The sequence below is a fragment of the Vombatus ursinus genome, unplaced genomic scaffold (assembly GCF_900497805.2).
Source record: "Vombatus ursinus unplaced genomic scaffold, bare-nosed wombat genome assembly UNPS02010219.1, whole genome shotgun sequence".
In the NCBI taxonomy this organism is placed as follows: domain Eukaryota; kingdom Metazoa; phylum Chordata; class Mammalia; order Diprotodontia; family Vombatidae; genus Vombatus; species Vombatus ursinus.
In genome coordinates, this window is record NW_020949997.1 from 4921475 (window position 1) to 4941307 (window position 19833).

Below are 19833 nucleotides of genomic sequence, written 5' to 3' on the forward strand. Positions count from 1 at the left end.
ACCACTCAACTTCCATAAACTTGCTGAAGAGGAGCCTATAAATCTCTCCTCCAATATCCACTGCAAACCCACTCTGGCTCTCTGTTCCTCACCCAAAAAGCCTCTGACTTGGGAATGCCTGCTACACCAGCCCTGGAGAAAAGTTGGTTACCCACTGACACTAATGAGGGGAGTTATCCTCTCCTCCTCCTCCCCACCAGACTAAGTTTTTGTTTTTGAACCAGCCAGAGTTGTTCAGGTTAGAGAGGCAGAAGTTTTCTAAATTGGTAGGAAGTGTTGAGTGTGTCCAACCCCCTGGTTCCCGTGACTGACCCAGCAAGAAACCACCACCAAACCACACAGTCCCTGGCTCCATGGAAATTGAGAGCAAGCAGAGGTGTTTTTATTGGGTTTTTGTATTGTTTTAATCCAGATGGTTCAAGCCAATGCCCCCTCATGCCAGTGGGATTCCAGAGTCTCTTAGACCCTTCTTGTTCAACACCTCAGACAGAGTCACGATGGACACTTGGACACGAAGACAAAAAGAAACTCAAATTCATTGTTTCTATTGTCCCTGTTATCACACTAAGAAACCACTTGATGCAGATGTGGGCAAAATCCACCTGGTCTACACCTGCTGTGTGCAGGCTCTTTTCACAGCTCGGCCAATTTTGCAGCTCCTTGGTCTCTGGCTTGGGGCTGATTGCCTCACAGGCCCTCTCAGAGAATATACCCACAGTTTTTCAAACAGTCCACCTCATATACAGGCTCAACATGGGATGGAGATATATTTTTGGAGTGAAGTGCAGCACAGCTGCCCCTGGCCAGCAGCCTAGGAAGTGCCTGGAGGCCCAGCCTGTATCTGGGAGTGCTCAGATGCTCAACAGTATGAAAAGAAAGGAAAAGAAAAAGCCTGCTCATGCACAAGGCCCTGCCTACAGCTTGGTGTTGAGGTGGAATGAAGAGAGGTGAGGGGCTTGGTAGGTCGGCTGCATGTGCCACGTGGAGACTGGGTAGAGTCTGTGGCGGAGAGACCCCTCAAAGGACGTGGGAGGGTAGTGCACCAGGCCTGCTGCCATGGGGGAGGGGGTCGAAGTGGTGAGGAAGTGGGCAGGGAAAGCAGGGATGACCAAGGGACTAAAGGGAAGTGAGGCTTGGCCTTTCAAGGGGTCAGACATATTGGCGAAGTTTAGGGGGAAACGCACCATGGTCCCCTTGTAGGCCTCCTGGGGTGGAGGCCCAAGGGTTGGACCCAACAGGTGTGGAAAGCCCAGGTTGGGCCCAGAAGGCTTCACTCCAGAGTCTTTGGGTTCTACCTCCTTGAGGAAGGGAGACACAGCCCTCAGCTTTTTGCCAAGAGCAAAGCTTTCTTCCTCTAAGCTCCGCTTGTTGCGAGAGCCAGAGCCAGACCCAGGGCTTGGGCTGCTGGGAAAAGTGGGAGGTGTTGAAGGCCCCTTAGGAGTGGCTTTAGCCATAGGGGGCACCCAACAGGCTTTGGGCCTGGGGTAAGGGCTGTTCTTCCCTGCCCCACCTTTGTGGAATGCTGAAGGATGGCTGGCATCCCCACCCCACAAAAGCTGCGGCTGGCTCTCAAGCTTCCCCCCTTCTTTCCCAGGGGGTCTGAAGGGGGAGCCAGCTTCAGCCTCATCCTTAGAGCTGGGAAAGAAGTCATGTGGATGCCGGCTAACTGGTTTCAGCACCTCTGCAGGGTAAGCATGGAAGCAGCCAGTGAAGATTGGAGTCGAAAGATGGGGTTGGGCTGGGCCCCTGTCATTCCCCCCTGGTTGAACATCCTCCTTGGGACTGTGAGCTGTTTTTAGGGGTTCTTCAGGGCTAGCCAGACGATGGAGCAAGGAAGGAGGTTCCCGGGGGCTTTCCTCTTGAAGGCCTGGACTCTTTGGCCCTTCTGTTGGGTAAATGACTGAGGGGCGTGTTGGACCCGCTTCTGAACCACTCAGCCTGTGGTCGCAGGCCTCATCATGGCACTGCAAGGCCTCAGCCTTGCTCACCTGGGCCAGGAGCTTCTTCTTGGCCAACGGGGACATGATGCCATGGGTTCCTTTGCAGTAGAAGCTAGAGAGAAGGCGTTTGTAAGCCTCAGCACAGCCCCCAGCTGCCTCTGGTCCTCCCGGGAAGGGCAGAGTGGCCATCCCTAGGGAAGGACCAGGGGGCCTGGTGCTGCTCTCCGGCTCCTCCTGGCCTGGAAGCCGAGTTGAAGAGGTTGTTTCTGGTTTTGTTTTATCAGCTATGATCTGGAACCAAAACAAACCAGTGGTTAGGGTTGGAGAAGAAGCCCACAGCCTCGCCCCACCCAAAAAACTGCCCACTAGAATGGTATGGCTCTAAGTGGTAGTGGCAGGAGAAAGCATGCCCTACATGTGGATGGCAGTGGATGTGGGCCCTGGGCCTCTCACCATGGCAATGAAGGTCACAGGTGCCTCCGGTCTAGAGCCAGGAAGTGGTGTAAATGAAGGAAAGGAGGAGTGGCAAAGCAGAAGATGGCAAAGGGCCTTTTCACTAGTCCCTGCGCCCAGCAACAGCTCTCACCTGGCCCCCATTCCTTTCCTCCTTGGCTTTCTTTGGCTTCTCCACTACAGCTTCGTCCCCCTTGGGCTCCTTGGAGACTTTGTATTGTTTCCGGGGTTTGGTGGGGGGCAACGGCTTATCATCTTCTCCCTTCAAGTGTCGCACGTAGGGAAGGACCAGCCTGGGGTGGGGGGTGGAAATGTGGAGCTGGGTATGTATTGCCAAATAGCCAGAGTCAAGACCCACTGTGCCCCACTCCTTCTGCCAATCTGCCAGAGCCCTTACTGCTTACTCAGAAACTCAGTTGTCGATTATCCCATCTATAAGTCTTATTTCCCAATGCAACTAGAAGCCCCTCCAGGGAGTTGAGCTTCAAGCCTGCCTCTTCCATGAAGCCTCCTCTGCCTTAGCTCATTGCAAAAAAAATAGCCGGCATTTATAAAGCACTTTAAGGTTTACAAAGCACATGACAAGTATCTCATTCGATCCTCACTACCACCTTGGGAAGTAGGTGCTCTTATTATCTCCATTTTACAGATGAGGAAACTGAGGCAGATAGCAGTTAAGCGATTTCCCCAGTCACAAGACTAGTAAGTGCTTGAACTCAGATGAAGATTTGAAATCAGGTTTTTCTTTTTTTTTCTTTCTTTCTTTTTTTTTTGTGTGAGGCAATCGGGGTTCAGTGACTTGCCCAGGGTCACACAGCTAGTGAATATCATGTATCTGAGGGCAGATTTGAACTCAGGTCCTCCTGACTCCAGGGCCAGTGCTCTATTCACTGCGCCACCTTGCTGCCCCTCAGGTTTTTCTTAATCCAGGTCCAGCACTCTTATCCACTGGGCCCCCTAGTTGATTCAGAGTGGTTTCTCTCTCTGAGTTCCTGGAGGATTTTCCATCTCTACTGCTCATTTGACACTCAATGAATATTGTCTTTTGTACCACTCCATTTTCTCACTCCCTCTCCCCTCCTCCCCAACAACCTCACCAAATCCATCTGAATCTAAGATATTAGATTTGGGAGGCTGGAAGGAATCTTAAAAATTATCTAATTCAATAGCCCTTCACTTCCTACAAAGTCCAAGTAATGCCACCCCTGCCATAAAGCCTTCCCTGACCCTCCTAGGTAAAAATGATCATTTCTTCCTCGGGTTTTTCATTGCACTCTAACTTCTCTGCCCCCCTCATCTCTATTCTTCCTTTCATTAGACGGTAAACCCCCTTGAGAGCAGGATAACGGGTGTTCCTAATATCTAGTAGAGAGCTTCACACATGAGTAGAGACTTAATACCTAGTTGTGGAATTGGATCTTTATATCTTTATCTCCCTTACTTGACTGTAACACCCTCAGGGGCAGCTCAGCGTGGGTGGTAAGAATATAGCGCAGTACCCTGTAGATACTTCAATATTCCTGGGATCTGTGATTTTTGTTAGAACAGGTATTTCCTCCACTAACATAGAGAGCAAACACTGTAATGACTTAGTAGAGGAAATTGCTAACACCTGGAGGGGATCAGGAGGTACTAATATGCAGAAGCTGGCACCTGAGCTATCCTTTGAAAGGAGCTGGGGATTCCGTGAAGTATATGTGAGGATGAAGTACATTCTAGACACATGCCAAGGCACCGATTTGGGAGTAATAAGGGCTAGCAGGCCAGTCTGACAGGAACAGAGTGTGAATGGAGATATATGCACAGCCCACCTCACAGGGCTGTTAAGAATACTATCATGTGTGAAAAGAATTACCAAGTGTTTGGTAACACTAAAGTAAGGGCAGTCATCCTGTCTCTATCATGTAGCACAGCTACTCTGACACAGTGAGTTCAAGAAGTCCTAGGGGTTTTATTTTTGATGGCTTGACTGATGGAGGGCAGGGATTGTGTCTTGTATTTCTAATGGATCCCTTGAAGCCCTTGGCTCAGCTTTGAACCCCCAGGGAGTGTTTCATAAATGCTTGGTGAATTGAATTGGTTGTCTAAGGGGCCTTAGTGGAACACCATCCCAAACTGGAGTACCACGTGCTAAAAACTAAAATATTGTGTCGTATACTTCTCTTGAAATCCCTTTCCCCTCCCATGAGGGTGACACGAGGGGGCCCTTCTGTGAGCATTCCTAAGCTCAGAATCTCTCTTACTGTTAAGTGACAAATTCCCCAATCATAGACCAGCAGGTCAGGGCTTGAGGCTTGGAATTGTTTCGAGGGTGCTAATTCTTAGCCAATGTGGCTGTGGGTACCTCTCATAGTGCCGGCGGGTACAGGTAGCTGCGCTGGTACTGCCAGGGCTTCCGCCCAGTTCATCATAGACATTCTTCCACAGGCGGCGTCCAGTCACCTGAAACAAAGGAAAGGGAGTGAAGGGGACCCATAGAAGACCATGCTCCCTAATGGGTAGGCAGAGTAACAGGAATCTCCTGCTGCGGGGGTAGGGTTCTACTCTATTGGTGGACAAGAGCTGGCATGAGCTTTGTGGCTGATCTCTCTCAACCTGATGCCCCTTTGGAATCTGCAACAAATCAGAAACCTTCTTCCATCTCCCTCCACCCAAGGACTCAGAGGATTGGACTGACTGTGAAAAAGGGGGCAGAGAGGGCCCGAGCTATTGCAAGGGCTTATTACATCAACTGGCTTTTGCCGGCCTGTCCAAGCACAGGTCAAAGGCAGGATGGATTTTGTCCACTCTCAGTTTTAATGGAAAAACTGCTGAAATTGCAGCCTATTTCTCCAGTAGAAGAGAGTTAGCTATGGCCCTAGCCAGTCTGTGCTCCCCTCTCAGAGGAGCCAACCACAGTGCTGACACAAGCAACTTTCTTGGGCAAGGGGAGAGAAGGAACAGATGGGGGAATGGAGGAAAAAGCTGCTTTGACCAGCAAAGTGTCAGTGGATAAGTCAAGCTGTTGTCTACCCAGCATGCCTCAGGCCCCTCAGGATGAACAGAGCAAGGATTCAGGTTCTAAGAACCTGCCTGCTGAAGATTGCCTCTCTCCCCCCTCCACCCCTCAATCCTGAGTGAAAATGGAGCCAGTTAGGTTGGCCTTCCCACTCCCCAGGAAACAGAGGGAAATATTTCCCTCCCCAATCCCTTTTTTATCTCTACTTCCCTTTCTTCCCACTCCCAAATTCTAGCAGGGAAGTCCACTGTGATTTTTTTTTGAAAGATCTGGTTTGGAAAGCAAAGCTAGCAACAGGTTCCACGTCCTCCTTTCCTCCCCCCAAAACAAGCTCTAAGATACATGTTTTTATTGGAAATGGGATGGAAAGACCTGCAAGGAGACCCACCCAGAAAGGCTCCTTCCTTACCAACTCATAGGCTCCAAGTTTCTCCACAGCCTTGTAGATCTTCCACAGGTTAACTGGACAGAACAGAGGGATATGCCCAAGGGGTCAGAGTCTTGCTAGGGGAACAAGGGGTATTCTTCGGCCCTTTCCCATCACCCCCAAGAGCAGGTATTGGGAGCCAGAGAATTGACCCAGTTCAGAGTCAGTCCCTACCCAGCTCAGGGGCTCGTGTGTGCCCAGGCCTTTGAGCTTGTCTAGTGCCCAGGAGCTCCCCCACCCCAGGGATTTTCCCACTGCTTCCCGCCCTCCCTTTCTGGCCCAGGGACGCACTCTGCTTGAAGCCAAGGTGGGGCACCCTCTCGATAGGCGTGTGTCGCTCCTTCATGAACTTGTAGAGGCTGACCAGGAAGGCCTGCTCCTGCTCCCGCTCCCCGCCTGCTTCTGGGGACTCCTGGAGAAAGAACAGGAGGTGTCGGGATGGGGTGACTTGTCCTCCAATGGAAGCCTGCCAGGCAGAGCCCCAAGTTCAGTAGATCATGGGGGATGGAGGGTGGCACAAGGGAGAAGAGATTGACTTTTAATGTTCCCTTTCTGTTTCTCATCTCAGGTGAGAAGCTGCTAGTTCCCTCTATCTCTGGGCAGGGAGATAAATGGAAAACTATAAGAGTTTGGGGCCTCCAGAGACCTATTCAATGGAGGAAGCCCTCAACACACTCTCTCCCTATATTATAGGAACATAAGTGAGAGAAAGAAAGGTGTGCTGTGCTAAGAGTCCCATTTCTGGGGTGAGAAGACCAGGGATCATCTATCAAGAACCAGAACTTTGATATCACCATGGTATGGAAGAAACCTAAACAGGGACATCTCCAAAAGGCTCTTATGGAGATGCTGGTCCTGTGGCATGGTCCAAGAAAAGATGAAAGAAAACATTCTGGCTGAGGGTAATCCCATAGGGAACCTTGCTGCCTATGAAAGGTAGGTTGACTAGCCATTTCCCCAATTGGCAAACACCTTGTTCTAGCTGAGGTAGGTACTGAGAAGGATGCACACACAGCCTTGCTGTGAGCACCCATCACTCCCGTGGATGGTTCAGACAACTTGGCTGAGGCTCTCGAGTTCTGCACTTGGAGGGAAAAATTGGTTTAAGAGTAAAACAGGAGACTTCTTTGGAGGATCTGTGCCAGTCAGGCCATGGGAAGCTTCGTTCAGCAGACCCCAGAGAATGTCTGAGGCTCCATCTCATGTTTGCTGCTGGGAGTCTGAGCTGCCTTCTCCACTTGTCGGGTCACTGGTGAAGAAAGGACAGGAAGGGCAAAGCCCAGATTTCATCAACATGGAGCCCAGGCCCAGTCTGTTCCAGACAAGTGAGGCCACGGACCTTTCACCATCTTTCCTGCACCCTGGTCCTTCCTGCACCCAAGCTGACACCTCGCCTGGATATGGAAGCCTTGGCTGTGGCCAGCCCTCCTGACCTGGCCAGGCCAGCCCTGATGACTTCCTGGAGGCAAACTTCATTTCTGGGTTTCCGCTGACACATTTCTATCAGGTGTGCAGGACTTTCAGTTTCCTTTCCCCGAGGGGATATTTCTGCTGGTGTCGTTCATCACTGCCCTGCTTCTGCCTGGTTGTTGAGCAGCCAGCATCCTGGCCAGAGCCAGCCACTCAGAGTTGGCCATTCTTCAGGCTTCAGAGGGGCCCTGGCTATGTGCTCTCCTGCGTAGGAGGCAAACGCCTCCTCCACTTTGGTCTTAGGTGCAGCAAGAGTCCAGGTGATCCCACAGGGAGAAACGGGAGCAGTAGCTGGATGGGGCCAGATGAAAGAAGCGGTCTTCCAGAGAGGTCCCTGGGCAGTAGCACTACAGGCTCAGGTCTGCTGGAGAGAGACTAGCTTTGTCCTCTGATCTGTTGCTACTTCTGAAAGGCACCAAGGAAAGTAGGTGCCAAGATGGGGCTGAGCCTTCTGCCCTCACCCAGGGCTAGCACAGAAGTGGAAGAACTCCTTGGGCTTCAAGTTTCCTGGTTTTTTTTTTTTCCTTTGTGGGACTGTCTGAGTTTACTAGGCCATCTGGGGAGTAGGGGATGGGAATTAAGGGAAAGAAAGAAGGTCTGTAAGGACCAAATGCTGGATCTGAGGGCAACTGCAAGAATGTGGGCTGTGGAGGTTCCAGTGCAGGAGTCAGAGAAGTGGGGCAAGGGGACCCCAGAGAGAAGCCTTCTAACAATCCTACCATGGTCCATTCCCAAGGCTAACTCCCCAACTTACCACAGGCTCTGTGGAACTCTGGCTCTCTTCACTGTCAGGTTTCGGAGATGTTGGCTGGTCCAGGGGGTCACTCCCCTCTGACCGTTTTCTCTTCCCTTTGAGAGGGGGCGCTGCAAAGAGAAGCATGAGATGGAGCAGAGGTGAGGTAGGGATAGATAGAGGAGAAGGTGAGAAGGAGTCTCCAGGGGGTCCCAGAGAAAAGGCAGGAACAAAGGAGGAAGCTGGCTGCTCCCCACTGAGTCATCCTGGTGTTCCATAACCCTGGGATTAGGCCTGTTCTAGTGTGGCAGGGCCTTCTTTTCTTTCAAACTCCCTCACCTTATCCTATCATCTGTTCTCTAGGAGCTGAGGCTACATTAAATTCAATACCCAAAGCCTACATCTATAGAACTACTTTGTCTAGTTTAGCCCAGCTCACCATGCCTTCAAAGTATAAGCTCTCATTCTTTCTCTACACCTGCAAACAAACTGTCCCTCTAAATGAAATCCCCCCAACCTGAAAGTCACTCCCCTCTTCTCTTCCTCCCTATTACCAACTCTTCCATCTCAACCTTCCTTTCCCCAATTACTGTGACTAGAATTCAATTACATTCAACAAACATTTATTAAGTGACTACTACATACAAAGCTACAGAAAGAAAGACAAAAACATAAAAGTCCCTCAAGGAACTTATGTTCTTTTGGGGAGGAGGGACAAAGAAGGGAGGGAGGTTGTCACAGCCCCTTACTTATACACAAGTAAATAAATACAAAGACTGTAAGTTAATACAAAGTAACATCAATGGAGAGAGACGGCTAATAACTTGGGGGATCAGGAGAACCATCATCTAGGAAATGGCACAAGAGCTGTGCTTTGAAGAAAGTTCGGGGTGATTTGAGGCAGAGGTGAGAAAGCAGTGCATCCCAGATGAGGGGGACTGATTATGCAAAGGCAAGGAGGTAGAAAGTAGACTGAGTATAGGGAGCAGCTAGCAGGCTGTTCTAGTTTGATTAGAATGGGCAGTGAGTGAAAGGATTGAAACCTCAAACCACCCCCAAAGCCAGAGTATCAATAACCAGGGGGCGGGGAGTAGAATGAGGGGAAATCCCAATTCCAGCATCTCCTTTAGTAACCACCTGCCCTTTCTTGAGGGCATTAGCGGGTTACAGGCTGAGTATTCAGAACGGGACCTTCATACCAGGTCAGCCACATAGACTTGAGATTCCCAGAAATGTGCTGGCCCTATACTCAGAACAGTATAGTGACTAGCATGCTAGACTTCAGAGTCTGGAAGATCTGGGTTCAAATGCCCCCTCTGACAGTCATAAGTTATGTGGTCATAAGCTTATGGTCATAAGCAAGCACTAAAGCTCTCTGACTCTCAGTTTCCTCATCCACAAAATGGGAATACTAACATTTGGAGTACTTACCCCTACAGTTCTCTCATGAGGCTCAAATGACATATCTGTAAGGCCCTATGCAAACTTTAAAGTGCTATAGAAATGTCATGTTATCATCATCACCATAGCAAGAATTTCTATAGCCCTTTACAAGTATCATCTCATTTGATTCTCACAACCCTGGGACATATTATCCCCATTTTACATTTGAGGGAACTGAGGCAGACAGAGGTCCAGTGACTTGCCCGGGGTCAAATAGCTAGAAAGTGTCTGAGGCCATATTTGAACTGGGGTCTTCCTGACTCCAGGCCCAGCACTCTCTATGGTGCCATTGAGCAGCAACACTTTAACATCTGCTTAAGCATATTTGTAGAGCACAATTAACTTTTTTCAAAGCTTTGTCACACCTACTATCACACTTGGCCTTCACAGTAAGTCTGTGAGGTACGTAGGGTAGTATTATTAGCTCCATTTTACAGATGAATAAACAGAGGTCTAAAGAGTTCATCTAGGCCAGAAGCTACACAAATGCAAGGATACTACCACTGCAGAAACAGAACTACTGCCATAATTATGTGACTTGCCCAAGGTCACACAGTAAGTTGATAGCAGAGCTGGGACTATTATCATTACAATAACAGTGCACACATTTATACATTTGCAAAACACTGTACAAATGGTATCTCATTTGATCTTTAGAACAACTCTATGAAGTAGGTGTAATTATTATCGCCACTTTACAGATGAGGAAACTGAGCCCCAGATCACACAACTAGTTAAGTTTCTGAGGTCACATTTGAACTCAAGTCTTCCTGACTCTAAGTCCCGTGCTTTTACCCACTGCTCCATCCAGATCTCCTTTCTCTCCTTTCAGTCAGATCTCTCTGTCATTTACATCCCTAAATTATTCCAGTTTGGGAATTTCCTGCCACTGAATCTCCTGGCCCCTATGAAATTTCCTGAACTTGCCCTGCATCATGCTACACTGGGCAAGAGATGAATCCTTTAGGGAAACATCACCATGTGGTGAGAACATTGAACACACATTCAGACTCATGGGATGGTAGGCTTCTTGAAGAAAGACCCTCCTCTCTCCCTCAGCCCATAATTTTTCATATTATTTCTATAACTATAATTGCTATTATTACTAAAAAACCACATTTGCAAAATCTAGAGGACATGCCAAAACAAATTTGGAGGGGAAATATGTACAGAGGCTCAAGAGAGAAAGGAAAACTGAGGTCCTGAGTCATGTATGACCAACCTTTCTGCCTGCCCAGTTAATGCTCATGGAGAATCAAGTGTCAACACTACTGGCTTCTGATTTCTGAACTTGGAGGTACTTTCAACCAAGTCCCATTTTTGCTCCATTCCTCAGTGTCTCCTTGTGAAGTGAAGCAGGACAGATTCTGAAGCTCTGGGTCCCTCGCATGCCTATAGGTGAACTCCTGGGGCCTTCCATGTGGCCTCTGGACCTTTTGCTGGTTGCTCCTCCCCATATACCCAGTGTCCTCTCCCTCTTTTCCCCCAAGTTGCCATTGCTGAGCTAAACTGGGGCTCAGCCTCTAGCTTCTCCTACCTGTTACCCATGGGTAGGATATGGCTCATGCTACTCCTTAAAGATATTATCACTAATTAGGCAAATTACTTCATCTCTCTCAGCCTTTTTTCGCCATGTATAAAATGAAGGGGTTGGGATAAATCTTTAAGTACCCTTCAGTTCAAATATCCTATGTTCTGTGAATCTATTAATTTGTCCAGTTGGAGAACAATACAGGAGTGCAGAATTCAAGTCACTCAGAAGGGAGTTCACTAGATCTACACTGATGTTATCGAAGCTGCTGGATTGCAGATGAACTCACTTAGAAAAATCTTCCTTCAGTTCCAGTCCATAGGACCAAGTAACATCTAACTCCCTGATCAAACTCTCCTGCCCAGGGCAAAGGATGCCTTGCTCTTTCTTCATTACTGATTTACTTCCCTCCAGAGCTAGCCCAGTCATGTGGGGATGATCTGTGGACTGGGCATCAGTAGCTCTGGGTACAAGTTGTAGTTCTACAGCTCACTAGTTATGTGATATTATGTAATCACTCAACCTCTCAGAGCCTCAGTTTCTTCATCTGTAAAAATGAAGGGATTTCTATTCAAATCACAGAATCTCTAAATGGACTTCAAAAGTCAAATAGCCCAACTCATAGCCTGAACAGAAATGCCCTCTACAGCAGCCCCAACAAGTGTTCATCCACCATCTGCTTGAAGACTTCCAGTGATAGGGAACTCATTACCACTCCAAGGCAGCCCATTCTATTTTGAGAAAACTTAATTTTTGGGAAGTTCTCTTTTCCAGGTCCTATTCAGCTCTGGTACTCTGACACATTGTGTTGGGTTTTACATCTGAACTCTTTCCTCATTTTCTTCCCATCACTCCCTGACTCCCATCTTGCCTTCAGCCTTAGACTAGACAGCAGGACATCCCTAAAGTTTGTGAGCACAGCCAACTCTCCAAAGCTTAGAGAACGCAATTCCCCAGCACCACCTAAAGTTATAAAAGGAAAAGAATTCTCTCCTGGGTCCAATTACTGCTTCTCTTCCCCACCACTGATCTGATGCTTTGTGACATTAGACACCAGCCTCTTATTCTTAGTGTCTCAATTTCCTCTTCTGTGATAGGGGAGAAAAAGCTCTGCTCTGCCTAGATCATTGAGATCATTGTGCTTCAAAATCCTGGGAACACAGACAGGGATAATAATGACCATAAGGTCCTTGAGGACAATAATTTTTGTTTTGTTTTGTTTTTGTGCTCCTGACCACCTAACTGTCTTGTTCAATAAATACTTGAATTGGATAGAAAAGTCCTTACAAACATATCAGATATGGCTCCAAAAATCTCCAGAGTTCCCTCATTTTCCAGGGAGGGAAACTGAGGCACTGAGAAATGTAATATAATACAATTTATTAAGTATCTACTATGAGTAGAGCACTGGGCTAAGCACTGAGCAAGTTAGAGTTCAGATAAGATAGGAATCTAAAGTTGAATAAAGTCCTCAATAGGCCCAAAGAAAGTCTGAGGTCTGGGCCAAGTCTTAGTGACTAGCCCTTTCCTCCTTCCTCTCCCCCTCCCCCCTCAACCCCTACATGGCTAAGGTTCCATTGCATAATCTATGCTACTGCAGAATTTACTTAAAACATAAGCATCATAAGATCAAAGATTTAAAGTTGAGTGCACACTGAGACAGGATCTATTCTGATCTCCCCATTTTACAGGCAAGATAACGTGCGGTCCTTTCTAGGATAGCGTTTGTATCTCTGATTCTCTAATGCTAAGACTTGAGGGACTTGATTCCAAGATTCTAAGACCAAAGTCCTAAAGAGGTTAGTTTCAGTACCATATGCCACCTAAGGATGCTCCAAGTGTGTTTGTGTGTGTATTGGGGGGAGGGTAGGAGGTAGGAATCTCCTCATTCCATCCACACTCTCTAAACTACTCTGAAAAAACTATGGAGGATGGTAAAAATGAGTCTGGCCCACAAAGGGTTACAGCTGCCAGAAATCTCTTCCTTTGACTTTCCAGATATGACCTTTTCAGACATTGGTGGAAGGGTAGGAATAGCTCAGGACCCTCAATTGACAGGGGTTACAAGGGATATCAAAATACTTCTCATCTATACCTGCTTTTCCCCTGGATCTAATTTCCTTCCACCCTCACCAACCCTCTTCTCCCATTTCCTCCCATCCCCCACCACATACACATACACTACCACACAGTCACATTCATGCAAAGAATGTAAAGCCTTCAGTGAGAACAGACAGAGCCTGAATTCCTCCTAGAGTAATAATAACCCCCTACCACCCCCACCCACCATGTAGCGGTTCCAAGAATCTGGCCTCCTCCCCCACATTTGCCCAGAGTGGTCACTGATAGGGTCTATATCCTCCAATCATATTTCTCATTTCTCCACAAACATCAGCTTAGCCATATCACAGCCTAAGCCAACCAGGTTTCAGCAAGGACAGTCTCCAGCCTCCAGGTCAGCTAGGGGAGTCTAAACTATGAGCAACATTAAAGTGAACAGTGGGCCAGAGCTGGACCCACCAGATATTCAAAGAGTGGTCAGTTGGCAACCTATTCAGTATATTTGAGGGGTGCAGCAAGGTTGTTCTTGGCCTTGAAAGCAGAGCTTTTCCTAAATCCTCTGAGTTCCCTAGGCTAGGAGGGAAGAAGGGGATAGAGGTATGGAAAGTGAAAGGGCCTTCAGGCATGGGCCAATGGCTGGGTCTGAAGGCAATGGTTAAGATATAGAATATAGAGGTTCAAAGATAGTAGTCAAAGAAAATGGAGGGACCCCTAGGAGTAACTTTCAAACAACCCCATCTGCTTACAGAGCTGGACACTCCTAACCTGGAATTCCCCTGTCACTTAGTTCAACTCATCGATTTCAGTTCAACTCATCGATTTCATTCACTTTCTGCTTGAAGACCTGCAGTAATAGTAAACTCTTCTATTTTGGGACAGCTGTAATTATTAGTAACAGGTTCATTAGTAGGGGTTAGGGAGCTTTTCTCCAGAGGTCACTTGATAAAAGGCAAGTTACCTTAACACAGTGGCTACCATGTACCAAGTACTATGCTTTGTTTTACAAATATTATCTCATTTAAACCTCACAACAGCCCTGGAAAGTAGGCACTGTTATTATCCTCATTTTACATTTGAGGAGACTAAGGTAGACAAAGGTTAAGTGAGTTGCCCAGGTTCACACAGCTAGTAAGTGGTCAGAGGCCACATTTGAACTCAGGTACTCCTGATTCCTGGCACAGGCACCCTATCCACTGGACCACCCAGCTGGCTAGGGATGGGGGTGGGGGGCAGAGAGGACAGGGAGGTAGAATCACCTTATAGCATATGTGAGAGAGAGCCATTGAATTAAATTAATGAGCATTTATTTATTTAACCTATTATTTATGAGACTCTGGGAGAGCTACTTGGAAAACAAATATAAGATAAAACACAAGTCTTGCCCTCAGAGAGCTCTCTGTATCATAAGGGAGATAAGATACATAACTATAAAACATATTAGAATGTGATAAGTACAAAGGTTAGATCCAAAAAAAAAAGTGTTAAAAGCAATCTGAGGAGAGATCAAATCCAGCTTGAAGGAGGGGGAGAACAGTGCATCAGGGAAGCCTTCATGGAAGAACTGAGTCATACAGGAAGGGGAGATTTCAAAAGATGGGGAAAGGATGGGCTCTATTCACCTACTGATAATTTTAATCAGGACCACACTTGATCTAGACAGCAGAAAAGGGTGAAAGAGCCTACTAGTCCTAACGTACAGTCTAGAACCTCAGCCTCCTAGTAGGGTAAGACTTTAAGGTTCAAATACGAGGGAATATGAGAAGGCTAGAAAGTATCCCCAAGGTTAGGGTGGAAAACAAAGAATGGCTCCTTAAAAATCTGTATTTTACTATTAACCCTGATCTATTTACTCGGCCTCTCGGTTTCTTCATGTGAAATGAGGAGTTGGACTATGTGATTTCTGTAGTGCCTTCAAACTCTGACATTCTAGGATTTCAATGACCCAAACAGGAGAAGGTAAGAAATAAAAACCAGGGAGTTTCTTTTCCCAGTCTTAGAAGCCTCATTTCCAGTTTTGATAAACCAGTTGAATCAAACAAGCACTTACTAGGTACCTACTATGTGCAAGACATGACGTTAGCTGGGCACTAGGGGTACAAAGAAAACACAGAAAGTTTCTGATTTTTAGGAGCTTACATTCTATTGGAGGGACACATATAAACAGATAAGTATATAACATGATAATTTCAGGAAGAAAGCATTGACAACCAGGAGGATAAGGAAAGGCTTCCTGAAGGAGGTGGCATATGAGCTAGGCTTTGGAAGGAAGCTACATAGTACAATGGATAGAGTGCAAAGCCTGGAGTTAGGAAGATTTGAGTTCAAATGTGATTTGAAACTTACTAGCTGGGTGACCCTGGGCAAGTCAGTGAACCCTGTTTGCCTCAGTTCCTCATCTGTAAAATGAGCTGGAGAAGGAAATAGTAAACCACTCCAGTATCTTTGCCAAGAAAACCCCAAATGGGGTCACAAAGAGTAGGATATGACTGAAATGACTGAACAAAGGAAACAGAGATTCTAAAAGATGGAGGTAAAGATGGAAGTAATTCCAGGAATGAAGGAAGGTGAGAACACTTTGCACTTTCATATACATTATTCACCTGATTTTTCACAGCCTCTCCAAGGAAACTGATAAACATGTCCAGTCCACTGACCTTTCCAAGGTCAAAGAGACACAGCCCAGGTGTCTGGATCCCTGGTTTGTTTTCTCCACTATGCCCCACTGTTTTCAAGAGATTTTTTTAAGAGACTTTCATATCTCTATATCGCTTTAAAGATTTACATAGAGATTTACTGACAACAACCTTAAGAGGTAAGCAGTACAAGTATTATTATTACTGTCTATTTTACAGAGGAGGAAATTGAGGCCAAGAAAGGTTAAGTGACTTGCTCAAGGCACAAAGTTAGTGAGATGATATATTGGAAAAAATAATGGATTTGGAATTAGAAAATACAAGTATGAACCTAGCTTTTTCCATTTACTATTTATGTGGCCTTGGGTAACTATTTTTTCATCACTCCTTTAGCCTCAGTTTCTCCAAAAAATAAAAGGTTGGATTAGGCAATGTCTAAGGTCCTTCCTGACTCTAAATCTATGAGCTTGTGAAATACTAGTCAGGATCTACCTAGAATCAAAGATACTTGTAGTATTCATTTGAGAACAAACTTGGTGCTTTCTAAAGTGGCAGACAATAATCTGATAAATTAATTTGTAATTAATGGACCCTCTCAGCTTTTCTTCCCCTTTAGATGACAGGAAGGAAATGATACTTCCTTTCCTGAAAAGTCAGCCCCTAGAAACCCTGAGTCAGTGATGACAAATTAATGGTGATAATAAATAACAATAATAATACCAGCATTCTTCTCTCCCCCACCCCCCATGCAAAAAACCAGAGTCTTTTGATTTTAGTTCTTCTTGGCCTGCTCCTCAGTTAAAACAAAGACATTCTCTAGGCTAGCAGCTCCCTGACAACCTGCAGGAGTCCCCTTCCTGGGACTGCCCCATGACCACAGCCTCTTGGGCAGGAGAGGGGAGGGCCATGGCTAATTCTAACAGGTAACACTTGACATCCTGCTGCCCCCACCTACTCCCACACTCCGGTGGGAACAGCAGAACCTGATCTTAAGAGTGCATTACAGAACTCCAAACACCCCCAGCAGAAGCCCAGGAATCATAGAATCAAAGAAATCACCTACTCCAACTCTCCAAAATTTACAAAAGAGAGAACCAAGGTCCTGAAAGGTGAGATGATTTTCTCTAAGGTCAAAGAGAATTACGATTTGAAATGTTTCAGTGCAGGTTGTCTGACTCCAAATCCAATGTTCTCTCCAATGTATCAGGCTGCCTATAAAGTGCCCAGCAGCCTCAGGGGGAGGAAAACCCAACGCCAAATACACTCCCTAAAAAGGGAAAAGCTGACTGATGGAGAATAGTGAGGAATGGAAAGGAAGCTGGGGGTATGAGCATTAGGTTGTGTTTGTGTATCTCTGTGTGTCCGTGTGTGTGTTGTGGTGGGGGAAACAGGCAAGGATGGGTAGCCACATGGTTGTTAAGGAAGTTAGGAAGAAAAGGATAGAGGGAATACCCAAATCAGGAAATTACAACTTCACATTTTTTTTTGGAGGATTTCCCAATCTCTCCCACCCACTGCAGCTAACAAACAGTCACTGTCCCCCACTCCAACTGTCTTTCAAATTGCAAGGGTCCCTAATGCATGCAAGGTGCACTTTCATAAGGATCTCCAAGCAATTCTCTCTTTAGACCTTTCAAAAGTTGGCCTCCTAAAAAAAAAAGTATGTAAAACATTACTCTTGCTTCCCATCTGAGAAAACAGGTAATGAAGAAGCCCCATGGGCTCTTGTCATTGTTATATAAATAGTAAAGATTCTCTCTTAAGGCCCCTGATCATGAAACTCCTGCTCTGTTACCAAGGGTTCGAAGACCCCCTGAGCCAAGAAATGTTGGGGCAACATCTCTCCTTCCCAACTCCCACGCACCTAACTCCACCCCACCCCAAGCTCTCCCAGCCGTCTTTCTACCCCATTCCTCACCGTCCTGCGGCCCAGAAAGCAAGCGACAAAGGCTTTTGTTCCCACCAGTTGGGGTTCGTCTCCCGGCAGAGAAGCACCTGTTCTTTGGCTCCGCAGCCGCCTGGCGAGCCACGACCCCCTGAGCCCGCCTGCTGGCCCCCCTTCTTCTTTCACCCCCACCCGCTGCTCTCCTTCCCCCCCCAACCCGCCCCCTCCTCCTCCCCTTGGCTCCTCTCGGCTAGGGAAACTCTGGCGCCGGGACAAGAAAACAAAGAACTGCCGCAAACCCGTGCCAGCCCGGCGCCTGGCCGGACGCGGAGGGGGAAAGGAAAGGGGGAGAAAGGAGGAGAGCGACCCTCCTTCCTTCCCTCTCCGACCCGGCCCGGGCCCCTGTTCCCACCGCCTGCGCTCCCCGCCCGGAGTCTGTCGGACTCCCCCAGTCCCGGGCCGCCGAAGGACGAGGCACTGAATGAATTCGCTCCCCTCCAGCCCCTCAGCGGCGGCGGGCGCTGAGTTGGCGTTCCAGCCACTTGGCTCCGCTACAGCTCCGGACCCTGCCAGCAGAGATAGTATATTTAGATTCCGTAACAGTGATCGCTCAATCTCAGGTGAACTTAAACTCGAATCAAAACATCCTCTCTCAGTGTGTCTTTGTTCCTTTTCTTTTCCTACCCTATACCCCCTTCCTCCCTCCTCTTGGTCCCCGGTCGGTCCCTCGACGGCATCTTAGCCTTGCAGGGATGCGTGTGAGTTAAAGCCAGCAGTGAAAAGGGCATTAACTCTTCTCCAGGGATGGCCAGGCCTTCAAAGAGAAAAGGGGGGAGGGGGGAAACGGAGAGCGAAAAGATGGTGATTGCCAAAAAGGTCAGCACACTTCTTGGCTGAGGAAGGCACAGTGGATTCTTCAAAGTGCATTGAGCAAGTTCTTAAAAAACACACGCAGAGTCACTTTCAGGAAATGACCCGTTGCAGTGGAAACGGCATCATGCGTGCGTGCGCCCTGCAAGAAGTCCCTTTAACCCTTCTCGTGCCCTGGGGAGCGGTGGGGATTTCTGAGTAGGCAGAGGTTGAAGGGGGATGGGGAAAGAAGGAAGAGAAGGAGAGGATGGGGACGGCGGGAGGAGGGGGAGGGAGAGATGAGAGGGGGAGAAGAGATGGGGGGTAGAAGAGATGGGGTAGAATGAGCAGAGAAACTGTTGCTGACAGCTGTCACAACAAATTAGCTGAGAACAGCTAGAGATTCAAACCGCAGCAGGAAGTGGGATGACAGAATCGTACAGTACTTGGTAAATTTCAGTAGAGAGACAGAAAAAAAAAGTTTCAAGACAAATGCCTGGGAAGCCCCTCGCTGCCAATTTTTTCTTTTTTTCTTTTGTTTGAAAGGAGGGGCACACCCGCACACACTCGCGTACGGACGCACACACACACGCGCGCGCGCGCACATACACACTCACTGTCCCTGCCTAGTGAGAAATAGGGTAGCGCATAGTTCCTGACTAGGCACCCCCGGGAGACCAAGAGCCGTGGGCCAGCAATGAGGGAAAGTGGCCCAGAATCTAGGCTGAGATAAGCCCTACCACCCGCAACCACCCGACCAAAGGATATCTCTTGTCTTCCCCCCCCCCCCCCCCCCCCACCGAGCTCCCCTGTCTCCCCCCCCCCCCCCCGCCGCCCCGGGCTCCAAAAACAGGACACGACACGTGGTAGCGGGGGCACATTCCACCCCCACACTCCCCAAAGTCCGCTTCTCTCCCCACGCCCCGAACCAACACCCATGAAAAGTGTAGTTACACCAAACTTTGCCGATTGAAAACTTTCTCCCTCTTCCCCACTCGGGACCGGAGAAATTTGTTGGTCACCTCTGGGAAGTTGTGATGGGTTTCAGGGAGAGGAGACGCTCCGCTTACCCATGACTGGAGGCGGTTCGGCTCTTCTCGGCTCAGCTCAGTGCCCGCTCCGCTCCGCCTCCATGTGACCCACCAACTCAGGAGCGCAACTGACCCAGCAACGAGTCACCCTCTGGGCCAGCCTCGCTGGCAGGCCCCGCCCCCTAGCACGGGAGTCCGGGCACGGGCCCCGCCTTGTGGACTCTAGTTGGCCAGTCCGGCTGTACCTTTAGGGCTGAGGCCCACCCTCTGTGCCCAGAGAACCCTGGGAGTTGTAGTTCGAGCTTTCCTTTCCCATTCCCCATCCATTCACCTCCTTAAATAAGGACCAAGGAAGCAGAGCCAAGACTTCTGCAATGGA

General features: G+C 48.1%; 1 protein-coding gene across 3 annotated transcripts; it reads right to left on the reverse strand.

Annotated features, from left to right (window-relative positions):
* Positions 1–342: 342 nt before the first annotated feature.
* ARID5A (AT-rich interaction domain 5A) lies at positions 343–19606 on the reverse strand. Of its 3 annotated transcripts, none has more exons than XM_027853867.1 (7): positions 19494–19605; positions 8043–8152; positions 6110–6230; positions 5801–5853; positions 4738–4835; positions 2527–2686; positions 343–2231 (listed from the first exon to the last, which is right to left on the reverse strand). In XM_027853867.1, the coding sequence occupies exons 1-7, from the start codon at positions 19495–19497 to the stop codon at positions 915–917; spliced, it is 1863 nt and encodes a 620-aa protein (XP_027709668.1). In that variant the 5' UTR covers positions 19498–19605; the 3' UTR covers positions 343–914. The 3 variants fall into 3 exon arrangements, with proteins under 3 accessions (XP_027709668.1, XP_027709670.1, XP_027709669.1); XM_027853869.1 differs by lacking the exon at positions 19494–19605 and adding an exon at positions 17608–17681; XM_027853868.1 differs by lacking the exons at positions 5801–5853; positions 6110–6230 and having other exon boundaries at positions 19494–19606.
* Between the last annotated feature and the right edge of the window lie 227 nt (positions 19607–19833).